The sequence below is a fragment of the Dipodomys ordii genome, unplaced genomic scaffold, assembly GCF_000151885.1.
Source record: "Dipodomys ordii isolate 6190 unplaced genomic scaffold, Dord_2.0 Scaffold24, whole genome shotgun sequence".
NCBI classification, from domain to species: Eukaryota; Metazoa; Chordata; class Mammalia; order Rodentia; family Heteromyidae; genus Dipodomys; species Dipodomys ordii.
Window position 1 is genome coordinate 964571 of NW_012267240.1, and position 13206 is coordinate 977776.

The window sequence follows — 13206 nt, forward strand, 5'->3', positions numbered from 1 at the left end:
TGTGTGTGTGTGTGTGTGTGTATGTGTGTGTGTGTGTGTGTGTGCGCACAGAGGGAGGGTATGGCGCTGATGTGCACTCAATTATTGCAGGAAGCTCAGTGAGTCACTCAGTGGACCCATCCCTCCTGTGTGTGTATATATGAGTGTGTGTGTATGAGTGAGTGAGTGTGTGTGTGTGTGTGTGTGTGTGTAGGGATATGTGTGTCTTGGGGCTTGAACAGAGGGCCTGGGCGCTGTCCCTGAGCTTTTTCCACTCAAGGCTAAGCATTCTACCACTTAAGACACAGCTCCACTTCTGGCTTTTTGGCAGTTAACTGGAGTTAAGTCTCATGGACTTTCCTGCCCGGGCTGGTTTGAACTGGCATCCTCAGATCACAGCCTCCTGAGTGGCTAGGATTACAGGCATGAGCCACCAGCCCAGTTTAAATGGAAACTACTGACATGGGATCTCAGAAACCCATACAGTTTGTTTTTTCTCCAGACAATCATTTCCAAACATTCAAACATGCCACAAACTCCCCCAAACAAGTATGTAAACCCTTCGGTCTTGGTTTGCGTCCATGGCAAATCCCTTCAAAGGGGTTCTTCATCCAAGAAAGGCCAGGAGAGAGAAGCCAGTGGGGCAGGAGGTGTGCCGGCCCTGCCCTCTGTCAAGCCCCATGAATGCCTCCTCTCAGATGTTCTAATAAGCCAGGGCAAGTCAGCTGAAGCAGAAGCCAAGGTCCCGAGTTTCTTAGGAAATCAGATTCCAAGAAAGTGGCAGGCACAAATGTAATTGAATGTTTGTTTCCAAACCGGATCTTCAAAGTGTATCTTGTTTAAAAATAAACTACTCCAAGAATCCCTCCGTGGCAGATCTGAATCCCCAGCTCCATCCCAGGTCCAGGAATGTGTAGGTAGGAAAGCCTCCCAGCCATGCCAGCACAGAGGGCCACAGCCGGGCTTGTTAGAGGTGCAAAGGTATGTGTCTGTCCACATATGCCACCCCTGCAGGAGCCCAAGGCCAGGGTTCTGGCCCCCAAATCTGACCATTAGTCCTACATCCGTCTGATCCCCACACTCCCCACAGCTCCTGGGATGCCGTGGTTAACTTTGAACATGGCATTCAAACACAGACGGTGACAATGTGGCAAATAGCATTCAAGCTGAGAAACCTGGAAGTGGCATGGGACTTGGAATCAGAGCTATGCTCGCCCCAGCTTACTTACTTGGCTGGCACTCTGCCACTTGAGCCAAGCTTCCAACCAGACTTTTTGTTGGTTGTTTTGCAGACGGACTCTCTTAGACTTTTCTGCCCGGGCTGCATGCCCAGGCTGGCTTCGAACTTCCATCCTCCTAATATCTTCCCCTTGAGTAGCTAAAATAACAGGTGTTAGCCACTGGCAGCAGGCTCAGCAGATGTTTCTGGGAAAGCTTCTGATTCCAGCTTCATGCTGATGACTGGAAGTCAGAGACTCTTGGTTTGTCATCGTTGCCTCTGCCCAGGCGAGGCTGGAACAGTTCAGATCTCAGCGTCTGGAGTCACTGGGATGACAGGTAGGAGACACTGGCACCAGGCTTTGTTGTCCCCAGACCTGGGGGCAGTGCTTCCCCGAGAAAACACAAGGAGAGCCAGTGCTGGCCACAGAGGGGTGAGGGGTGCAGAAGATACCAGCGGGATAACAGCTGGCCCACTGGCAAGAAAAAACATGAGGGGCAGCTGTTTCCAAGACTAAAGACAACCACTCAGAGTTCCTCTAGCCCCAGCTCTCAGGCTATGCAGCCCCGGTGAGGGCTCAGCCACCTCGCCAGGCCCAACATCATCGCCCTTGGAGACAGGGTCAGGAGGACATCTCTGGCCTGCAGTCCTGGCTCCAGGAGGACAGGACTGAGATGGAGGAGAACTCGTCAAAGCTGGACACTCCATCCCCTCTCTCCATGGTCAAGCAGCTCCTGGGGCTGCAGGTCCCAGTCACGAGACCGTCTCTGGCCAGGGAACCTCCGTGCTCTGCCAGCTCTTCCGGCAGCCTCAGCTGGGACCAGGATTCCAGGTAAGACACTCACCTGGACCACTTCCAAGCCCTTGAGCTCCCCTTTGCTGTTCCCGAGTCAAGGTTCCTGAATAAGCGTATCCTCTGCTCAGCAAATAGCAAGGTGGATGGAGCTTCTTCCTCCACCTGGGGGCTGAGCCCACAGAAACCTCTAGAAGGCATCAGCAGCCTTCTGTGGACAGGCTGCGGCAGCGGACACACTCAGTACCTCATACCAGCCTGCACACCTGCACACACCTGTTCCCTCTGCCTGCCCTTCACCCTGGCACATCTGCAGGGAGAGCTGTCAACAGACCCCAGGACTGGTAACTGCAGAAAACAGTGCAGCTCGAGGGGGGGCATCACAACTCGTATGTCCGCATGCTTCTCCTGTCCTGTTCCTATTGCTTTGGAGCTTGCACGCTGAGGAGAGACGTGAAGGGAGGCCGGGAATCCCTGGAGACAGCAGACCTAGTTCGCCCAAAGCCCCAGCAGCTGGAATCAACACAAAGCAGTGCTCAGCTGCCTGCCTCTTTCCCAGGGCTCCGCTTAGGTTTGACATAATTATCCTGCAGCCATCAGGACTCAGGTTTGCACATTAGGATGTGACAAAGGCTTCCCCGAGGAGTGCAGTGCAGTGTGCGGAGAACAGTGTTTTATCATTCACGCCCCGGGCTTTCCCCCAAGTGTGGAAGCTGTGCCAACAACTCAGGACTTAATCTTCTCCCTGGGGAACTCCTCGGGGCAGGTGCCCCATGCACCTGTGTTAGGTGAACCCCACTTCACCATGCCTGCAGCGGTGTCTTCATTTTCCTTTGCTCCATGTGGTAGACGCAAAAGCAAACCATCTCTGGATGACCAAGTGCAGGAAAATAGGACATAAGCCCTGCTCTCAGACCCAGGCAAGAATAGCTCCTCCCACCTGTGTGCAGCCAGCCACCCTGAGGGTCCTCAATAACAGGAAGTGTAGGCCGAAACCTTGCCAGTCCTGTTCTCTAATTAAAGTAGAACTGTACTTCATTTGCAAGGAAACAAAGAACTACAGACACTGGCCTAGGAGGTGAAAGTCAATTGTTAACCTCAAGGGTATTTCTTTTCTGGAAGAAAACCACTTGTGGCCACAAGCACTCTGTTCTCCACCATCCTGCGGCTGGCCCATCCCTTCCCTTTCCTGCTCAGAAGTCCTTTCAAGTAACCCAAGATGTGCTCTGGGGCGGGGACAACAGCCCCTCCAGTGTGTCAGCACACAACCCTCCGACAAACCCACCAACTCTCATCTCCCCTGCAGTGGCTTTGTGAGGAGCAGACTCCAGGTACACCACTTCCTGCTCCGGGATTAAATGATTCATTCAATCATGGCTCATTGGCTGCAGCCGGCCCGGCCCGGCCCGGCGCTACACCACTTCCTGCTCCGGGATTAAATGATTCATTCAATCATGGCTCATTGGCTGCAGCCAGCGGAGGCAGTGCCCACCAAGATGCCAGTGAGGTGAGTTCTGCCATTGGAAACCTAGCGAACCTTCTCCCCCTCTCCATGCATGCCCTTTCACATCCGCCTCCGCTCCTGAAGGCAGGGACCTGAGGACCCAAGTTCCACCAGGCCAGCCGGGGCAGACAAACCCATGAAACTCTACCAGCAAAAAGCCAGAAGCGGAGGTATGTCTCAGGTGCTAGCATGCCGGCGGTGAACGAAGGGGCTGCCTGAGACCACGAGCTCGGAGCTCAATCCCAGCAACAGCATGAAGAGCTAAACAAGAATCATTTCTGTGGGGTAGAGAGGAGGGACTGGCTCCCGGAGCCTCCTGAGCAGAGCTCCAGGGCTTTGCTGCGGGCGGCTGGTCCACCCCTGCAGTGTGGGCAGGAATTCCGGGAGGATCCCAGGCTCTTTGCCCAGCAGTGGGGCTGTGGCCCAGGAGCACTTCCTGGTCTCCACTGCTGACTGAAAACTCGGTCACTCAAGGGAGGTGGAGTGTGGCGAGCCGGGTCACCCTGGGCGAGCGGCGTGCTGACCCTGTTCCTCAAAAGCTAAGCAAGCACAGCAGCTTCCTCCAGCTCCGGGGAAGCCGTCCTTGGCACCCCACCGTGGGTGGCTTGGGGGAGAGGAGGAGAATTAGTGTCCACTATGGTTAGTAGTCTTGATGCTCAGAGGACAGGCTGCAGGCAAAGCTCCCTTCTCGGGGTTAGAGGCGCGCACGGCAGACGGCTGGGAGAAAGCAGAGTTGCCCGGAAGGGCCGTGGTGCTTCAGGCCCAGCACTCTAGCTGTCCGGCAGTGTTCTGTGAATCCTGGAAATCCTGCTTCCCAGTTGTTGCAGGTAAGTTCTGCACCAAGTCTCCTCAGTGCACTAACTCCTCAGAGGGGGCAGTGCACCTGATGGGAGAGGCCCAGACTCACATGAGGCCCTCAGGGCCACAGTATGTCAGCACCAGAGCTCGCGGAGGCTGGGTGGCGGGTCAGCTCTGCTGCCTCAGTCTCAGACTGGCCCAGGAGCTGTCAAACCAGCCCAGCGCATAGAGCTTATACCTTCCCAACGAAGTAGCAAAGAGGAAAGTTGCAGATCCGATCCTGCATTTAGCTTTCCTAAAATTCACAGGGCTCAGGGGCCTGGGAAGGCTCTTGGTGACATCCCCAACACCAGAAAAGAATCCCATCGGATAAGAAGACAGAGTAAGATTACAAATGTACTGAGTGTGGTCTCCCCTCCACACCCCTCAGTTCCACCTCTCCTCCACATACCCACAGCTCCCGCTCTGTGGCTCCATCACCCCAGCTCCAGGGCAGTGGGTTTGCGACATCCAGTGACCCTAGACAACCCAAACCTACTAAGAGAAGGAAGAGAAGCAGATATCCTTGCTCCCAGCCCAGCACATCGGAGTTACCTTGAATACTCACCAAATGCAAAGAACTTTATTTAGAATGTGGTACTTTGAACAACTGAAGGAAATAAAAACAAAACTGGATGCTGGGTTCCTTTTAAAGGCTAGAGAATAGTGAGGCCCATCCAAGTCACACCTCAGCCACTTAGTTAGTGAGCAGGGTGTAGTCGAGGCCTTGCTGTGAGTTGAAGTTATATTATGACAGAACTTACTTATTACTCCCTAGAGACCTGATCCATGAGAGCCTGGGGTGCCACATCTCTCCAGAGGGCCTCAAAGAGCCACGGATGACCCAAGGAAACTGACCAGTCCACCCTCCCCAGAGCCACAGATGACCTGAGGAGACTGACCAGTCCACCCTTCACAGAGCCACAGATGACCCGAGGAAACTGACCAACCAATGAGGCCCTTCTAAGAGCCATGAATGACCCAAGGAGACTGACCCATCCACTGTTCAAAGAGCCACGGATGACCCAAGGCCGGGCCCAGGTCTGGGTGACCCACAGAGGCCTGGGGAGGGGAGCAGACAAAGACCTGGGGTTAGTCCTTGAGTATTCACCACCTGTATCTACACATGTGCACACGCACATGCGCACACACACAGCCAAAGCACATTCTCCCATACACAGTGCCAGTGTGGCTGCACATAGCCTTCCTCCAGGTGGTGGGCTGCCGTCTCCAGTTCCCAGAGCCTGAGCTGGAGCTGGAGGCAGATCCCGGAGCCTGGAGCTCAGATCCCGGAGCCTGCATTCTGAGGCCCTGGTTTCCTATACCCAGGGCTCTGCACCCAAAGGTAATCCCCTTCACCTCTCCTGTGCCCCTCACCCCTCCTGCACCCCTCACCTCTCCTGTGCCCCTCACCTCTCCTGTGCCCCTCACCCCTCACCTCTCCTGCGCCCCTCACCCCTCAACTCTACTGCACCCCTCACCCCTCCTGCACCCCTTACCCCTTATCTTTCCTGTGCTCCTTACCTCTCACCTCTCCTGTGCCCCTCACCCCTCCTGCGCCCCTCACCCCTCACCTCTCCTGTGCCCCTCACCCCTCCTGCGCCCCTCACCCCTCACCTGTCCTGTGCTCCTCACTCCACCTCTCTCAGCCTCCGAAGCCTGCAGGTGGGGCTGGTCTACATGCTCTGTGTACAGGCGCTGCACCCATGGGCAGGTGTTCTGCACAGACGGTCCCCACCCCAGCTCTCCACACCTTGTTTCCCCAGGGACGCCCCAGCTGGCCAGCTGCACACTGAGGTCATGTGACTGACCCCTCCCCCATCTGGCTCCCCATGAATCTCCAGACGGGGAACCAAATGCTGACTCAAAGAGCAGGGCCACAACGTTCCAGCCGGGCCAGACCTCTGGCACAGACCTCCCGCACAGAACTCCCAGAGGCCCTGACTGGGCTCTGGACAGATCCCTGCCACAGTTTTGCCGAGGAGAAGGCAGGCTCCAGGCCTCAGCTTGAAGCTCCAACACCTGCTGTCCCCACCTGTGCTTGGTCTACATCACATCCACAGAATAATTCTCCTGAAAGAACTTCACAAGTCTCTATTTGCACAACAGCAGGCTAGGCCTTCTGATGGCACTGATCTTGCCGGAAGTCACTCAGGATGGACACTGCCTGGTAGATACAACCCCACCACACACCCAGACAATGCAGTGTCCTCTGAAGCGGGCTGGTTCTGGGTGAAGACGCAGGGGCGTCAGGGGGCAGGCCCACTTATTTTGAAAATTTAGCCTTTCCTCCTCCGTGCCATCATGGTGGGTTGGGCCCACAAGCATCATCTGCTTCGAGGCGGTGGGAAGGGAGCTGGAGGCCCCTCCAGCCCACGCCATGCCCTCCACAGGGCATCTGCTGGGTGTGCGGCAGGCTGCCTCCACCAGCTCCCAGCAGGGAGGGGGGCTCACGCCCCGAGTGGACCTGGCACGCAGTGACACGCAGGCAGGCAGCTACAGAGCAGCCTCTCCCGAGTCTTTAATTAACTTAATCCATCTAACCGAGGTGTTTAAATAATTGAGCACCTTGTTAACAGCGCTGGAGCACTTGAAGAAGCCCGCTCCCAAGAACGCTGTAACCTTTTCATTCTAGCTGAGAACGCCTCATTTTCCCTCCTCATCCCAAGCTTCAGTCACCAAGGGAGAGGATGCTAGAACCACCTGAGCTGCCGCACTGCTGAATGTTCACACCTCTCCTCAAATAGTTAAGTGCATACTTGTCTTTTCATCTCCTGTAGTCAGAATCACCCCAGTCCCCTCCCTGCTAACTCCATTACCTACTCCTACAACAACGTGCCCAACATATTTACTTGTTGCTATCCTTTGAACTACATAAAACGTGAACTATGTATGAAAAGACCACATCAAACACTAGATAATACTGCTGCTGACTTGATTAAGCACAAAGCACATACTCCTCATGTTTCCCCCAGTTTTCTACATAGCCTCTCATATTAACTTGGAAAACAATACACAGTCTAGATGTTCCCCTTCAGGACAGAAGTTGACTGAAGACTATTTAGAATGCATCATGTGCCCAGAGAACGCACATTCTCACCCTGAAATATCTACCTTTTCCCTTCCTATCTGGTTTTCTTTTCTAATTGTTTATTCATTTTTGTCAGTCACAGGGCTTGAACTCAAGGCCTGGGCAAGCTCCCTGAGCTCTTTTTGTCAAGGCTAGCCCTACCACTTTGAGCCATAGCTCCACTGACTTTTCTGGTGGAAATAGGAGTTTGTGGAATTTCCTGCTTGGGCAGGCTTTGAACTGCAATCCTTAGAGACCAGCCTCCTGAGTCGGGAGGATTACAGGCGTGCACCACCAGCACCTGGCCCTGTTTTTCTTTTAATGCTCAATCTGGGAAGCCTTTCTCCACCATCACACCACAGGTCCATGGGGCATCCTGGGAAACTGCAGGAGACAGGTGGCCCTGGAGCCCCTCACTGAGCAGAGTAACCAGATTAAAGCCTCTGTCCTGTCAGAGATGGCATGCTTACCGTCCCTGGGCCGAGCTCCAGACCCCCTGCACAGAGCCTCCTTATTCACAGGAAGTCTGCAGAACCTGTCAGGGACGCAGGCCAGACAGAAGGCTTGGGTTGTTATACCTCACACTCAGCTTATCTGCCAGTCCTGTTGGCTTTGCTACCCATCCATCTGCCATGGCTTCTCACCACACTTCTCCGTCCTACTCCAAGCGGCCCAGACTCCGGGCCTCCACAGCCTTTAGCCCTGCCCTCCCAACCTGCAGCATGAACTGAGCGAAAGACCTGGCAGATTAGGACTCTGCCTGTGTATCCTACGCACAGACAGCAAGCCCGGCCTGCTGTGGTGGCCCTGCCACGCCCTCCCACTGCACCCATCTCTGTTCCTTGACATTCTTACTGTCTTTGCCCACCGATTCCAGCTTTGGCTGCAGCACATGCTCCCACAGTGACTGTGCAAAGCCTCCCCCCACCTCCCCGCCCCCACCTCCTCAGCTCCACAGGTGACATACTTACCAAAGCTCTCGGGGGATTGTCTGATCCAGGCCTGCGATCCTGGGGTCACCCATGAGCACCCACAAAGCAGCTCCTACCTCTAACTTCCAGGACTCTACCTGCCCTCCCCTGACATACTGTCCTATGGGGGAGGGGGAGAAACATTGTTTTTCTCCTTCATTCCAATGCCCCCAGGGCCTAGTGCAGGGCCAGTGAGCCATCACTGCACTCAAAGAATGGATGCCCATGTCTTCATCCCCAACGCCCAGAGAACAGACACCTCCGTTCCCTGCAGATCACAGAGCACCTCCAGATCACGGAGGGTCCTGACTGCACAGGGCACATGCACAAGGCCCCAGATTCCACGGTTTTATGTAAATTATGTAAGTCCTCTCATGGAGCTGGGCCTTGGTTTCCTCTGCCAGACAATGAAATTCTACCTAAGATCTATCAAGAAAAAAAGAAAACTTTTAAAGCCTTCTATATTTTACAAAGATGGACAGACTGACAGATAAGGAGAAGTGTCCTTGTGCTGCTGAGGGCCATAGCGGTTGCAGATAGTCTGCATTTCACTCAGGGGAACAATGGGGGGACAGGAACACAGGGAGCTTCTATACAAGCTGGCCAGTGCTGTAATGGGAGGCTGGACCTGTCCTCATAGAGCAGTATACCAGACATTATAGGCACCAGCAGGTAGAACAGTCAATGCTAAGAGAAAGGACCGGAAGAGGCAGGGAAAGGACAGAACCTGAATAAAGCCAGCTTCTAAAATGCTTTGTGTGTGGCCCCCAATTCATGACATCCACACTAACCATCCAGTCTTAGGAAGTGGCTGCTGGGGTGAACAGCTGAGCAGCTCAGTTGTTGCAAGGGGAGTGTGCAAAAGGAAAGTAAGATTCCTTCCAAGCAGGTCAGCAAACCTATCCTGTAAAGAATCCAACTGTAAATATTTTATAGATGTTGTGGCTATGTTCGTAGCCATGAATAACTCAGAAATGAGCAAGTGTTGCTGGCAGCTAAAAACACTTTTTAATGGACCGTGAAATTTGACTGCTACAAAACTTCAATGATGGGCAACATCATTTTTCTTCTGATTTTTTTTCCTCCCAGTGGTTTGTAAACATAAAAGCACTCTTAGCTCAAGACACTCAAAACCCAGCAGTCAGCAGGCCCACAGCCGTGGTTTGCCCAGACCTGCTCTGTGCTGGAAGCGCCTTACAACCAGACTCACTGTTGCAAACAACACTGCTCTCCTCTGACCGCAACTCTGAGACTAAGGGTGCATCCAGGGTGACCCCTTATTGCCTTCTTTATGAAAACCAGCAACGCTTAGGACGTACCCAACCCATCATGGTGCTCCTGCCTTCTGAAACAGAATGGGAGGCAGGAGGAAAGCCAGGGCAGCTTCCTAAAAATGGAGGGCAGGGCTCCATGTTAGACAGCCTGGGAGATGACTTCAGAAACGCCTCTTGTTCTCATGTACCACGTGGATGCCCCAGCCCCCTCCTTGGGGAGCGGGAATCCATATGAGGCATGGAGGAACTCACGTGATCTCATTCACCTGTCTACGCCCCTTTCCTGGAACAGCTCAGAATGTTCTCCTGTGATTCCCTTGTAGATGACCTGCATGTTGAGTTTGAATCAAGGGTGATGGAGTGCACCTCCAAAATAGGGCACCCAGCATCTGAAGAAGCAATAGAAGCGGAAAGCCCTTCTTAGCCTCCTCCTCACCCCTCCCTGGCCCCTTGGAGCCCCCACTGCAAGGAGCGGGTCCTGTGTCCAGCAGAAAGCCACCCCCACCTTTCCCCTGCTGAAGGCCTCCAGACCACATAAAGTTTCTATTAGAAGATGCATGCTCCCTTGCTCACTAGCCTACCTTCTGGGGACAGGCACCCGGGCATGAATCTCACGGTGCCCCCCATAATGAGGAGTCAAGGGGCGCTCAGCTGCTAGGAAGACTTCAGTGGAGAACGGGGAGGACATTGCTAAGACTTCTTCCAAACAGGCCATGAAGATCTTCCATCTCTTCCCACAAATGAAGCTTGTGCTTTTGGGGCGGGGGTGGGAGTGGGGGGGGCGCGTGATTCTGGCCTGAATGCATCATGAACCTGTCACCATGATGGCAGCCCCTGACATCAGGATTCACAAATCCGCTGAGTTAGCAGAAAGGACCACAATCCCCGAGTAAGTAGCTGATAATTTACTCAGCTCTTGCTGTCTGCTGGGCTAGAATAGTGGTGGTTGTTGTTTTGTTGTTTTAAGCACATCTACCTAAAAGAGAGGGGTCATCTGGTGATCTTCCAGAAAATACTTCCCTAAAGCAGCCAGCATTTAGCTGAAACTTACCTGAACTTCTGCCACAAAACCAGTTTTGGCACCACAAGGATATGAAATATGTCTAATAATGGTCCAAGGTAAAACCAAGAGGAGTGAGTGCCCTCGACTTGGAATCATTTATTTATAACAAGAGTGTGTGGACCTACCCATCTGACAAAGTGAGGCACTTTTCCACTTATCCCTGAGTGCCCCTGCACTGATTTCCTAAATGAACCTTTGTTTTGGCTGAATCCAGACTCTCTGAAGAACTATAATGCAATCTGAATACCAATAATAAAACCTCCACTCCCCCTCCTTTTTTTTTTACAGGAACTTCCGTGTTTCCTAATTAAAAGTGTTTTGGGGGGAGGGGAATAAGCAAATCCTAAATACATGAATATTCCCCAAGGAAACAAGACAAAAACTAATGGTTGATATGTAATTAAGTTCATATAATATTGAGATCATACATGAGGAAAACCCCACCCAGAAAAGCAAATACATTTTTCCCTCCTCACACCGTCCTGTCTCTGAGTACCATTAGAAAAGCTGCCATTCTCACAAAGCTCACCCCGTGCTGTGACCCACATAGCTGCAAGTGTCCTGTAGCCCTGTGGAAAGCCTGAGCTCTGTGGAGAATGAAGGACCATCCCTTAGCACAAATACTATCTAGAAAGAAAAGCCAAGCGGCTTGATTGACTGGAGGAGTAAAAGTAGGTAAAGAAAATGGAAGCGCCCTGAAAAGGGAGGCCAAGCCACAAAGATGTTGGAGAAACAGGCCCTGTCTCTGGCAAGGAGGAGAACAGGTTTGTCTTGTTTAGAGCTACATTCAACACAGTTGTAGGTTGCTGTTGTTTCTTTAATACCACAATACAAGCTAGAATTCCACCACTGCTTAACGACAGAATCTTCTCATGTCTGTTCAGTTACTTGCCCCAGACATTTTCATCTTCAGATCGCGTGTTATTATTTAGCCAAGTAATTGCCAAAACTATCGACTGTGTATCAATAACCCAAGGGGGAATGGGGCGCCCACCAGGGGTTGGATGAGGAAGGGTGGGAGTCCCAGGTGAGGCTGAGTCAAGGGCTGGGGCTGAGAGAGAGGCGGCCACACTGCTGCAGGACACAGGGTCACCAGACCCTGCCTCCGGGGTCACCCTGGGAGCTCCCCATGTGACCTTGGGTGGGCTGAGATGGGCTGCTTCAAGACTTGATCAAAGGAGGGGACTGGGCTGCATGCCCTCTGAGATTCTTTCCAGGACCAAATGCAGGTTCCACCTTTACCCCAGTCTAGGCCTGGGAAAAACCAGCCCTCACGAGCCTGATCTAACCGGGGTGCAGCGTGAGGGGGATGGACAGCACGTGTCCTGCGCGTCTGAGGCTGCCCGAGGGGGACCTGGAAGTTGCCTGGCTGGAGTTAAAATAACTGCTAAGCCTGGGTGCCCCGCGGGCCGGGTCGGGAGGGGTGCAGTCCCCTTCCTCCCCTCCTCCCACCTTCCCTGTCCCCTCCAGGTCTCCCGCAGGGCCCAGGGCTGTCCTGGAACAACCTTTCATGCACAAAGGGCCGAGGCATGCGTGCAGCAGGGGCCCGGGGTGGGCCGGGAGGGAGGGAGGGAAGAGTGGCCGTCGTGGCTCCGCGGCCTCGGTCCTCTGGGATGGCGGGGTCAAGAGGAAGGTGAGCTCCCGAGAGCGCCGGCGACTCCAGGACGTGCCCGACCCACCCGACCATGTGGCTTGGGGCGTCCCCGAAAAACAGTGCGGGGTCACTGCGGCCTTTTGGGGGTTCGCGCCCCCCTAGGGCGTCACAGCGGGCACCCGAGTCTACGCGGAAGGGGCCGGGAAGGGCAGGGGGCGGCGGGCCGGACGCGGGTTGGAGAGGGGTTGCCGGGCGCGGGGCCGGGCACGGGTTGGAGAGGGGTCGCGGAGCGTGGGGCCGGGCACGGGTTGGAGAGGGACGCGGAGCCGGGACGCGGGGCTAGGCGCGGGTTGGAGAGGGGTCGCCGGAGCGCGGGGTCGGGCGCAGGTTGGAGAGGGGCGCGGAGCCAGGGCGCGGGGCTTGGCGGGGGTTGGAGAGGTGTCGCCGGAGTCAGGAGCGGGGCCGGGTGCGGTTTGGAGAGGGGTCGCCTGGGCCAGGCACGGGTTGGAGAGGGGTCGCCGGGCGCGGGGCCTACCCGTGGTGGAGAGCACGGTGCTGGCGAAGAAGAGCGCGGAGGTGAAGTCCCAGTTCCAGCTGCCCGAGGCGTTGCCCAGCACGGACACGCCGTAATTGCTGGCCTCCAGCACACGGCCCAGGAAGCGCTCGAGCTGCGGCTCGGCCAGGCACTGGTGCTCCTCCAGGAATCGCCGCTTCAGCCGGCGCAGCTCCTGGCGCAGCAGGTCCTCGTAGGGCAGCTCCACCGAGGAGAAAACCACGGCGCCGAACACCAGGTACAGCAGGTAACCGAGCACCAGCAGGCCGAAGCACCAGGCCGAGCGGTGCCGCTCCACCAGGCGCACGCACGAGCTGCCGGCCAGAGACTGCAGCATCTTCCCGGCCGC

General features: G+C 54.8%; 1 protein-coding gene across 1 annotated transcript in view; it reads right to left on the minus strand.

Moving 5' to 3' along the window:
* Kcnk1 (potassium channel, two pore domain subfamily K, member 1) overlaps positions 1–13200 on the minus strand; it is an 18471-nt gene extending 5271 nt beyond the window's left edge. The window contains exon 1 of the mRNA XM_013014625.1: positions 12840–13200. Within this exon, the coding sequence (XP_012870079.1) occupies positions 12840–13194 (355 nt within the window). The 5' untranslated portion in view covers positions 13195–13200. The remainder of the gene's footprint in view (positions 1–12839) is intronic.
* Positions 13201–13206: the final 6 nt, after the last annotated feature.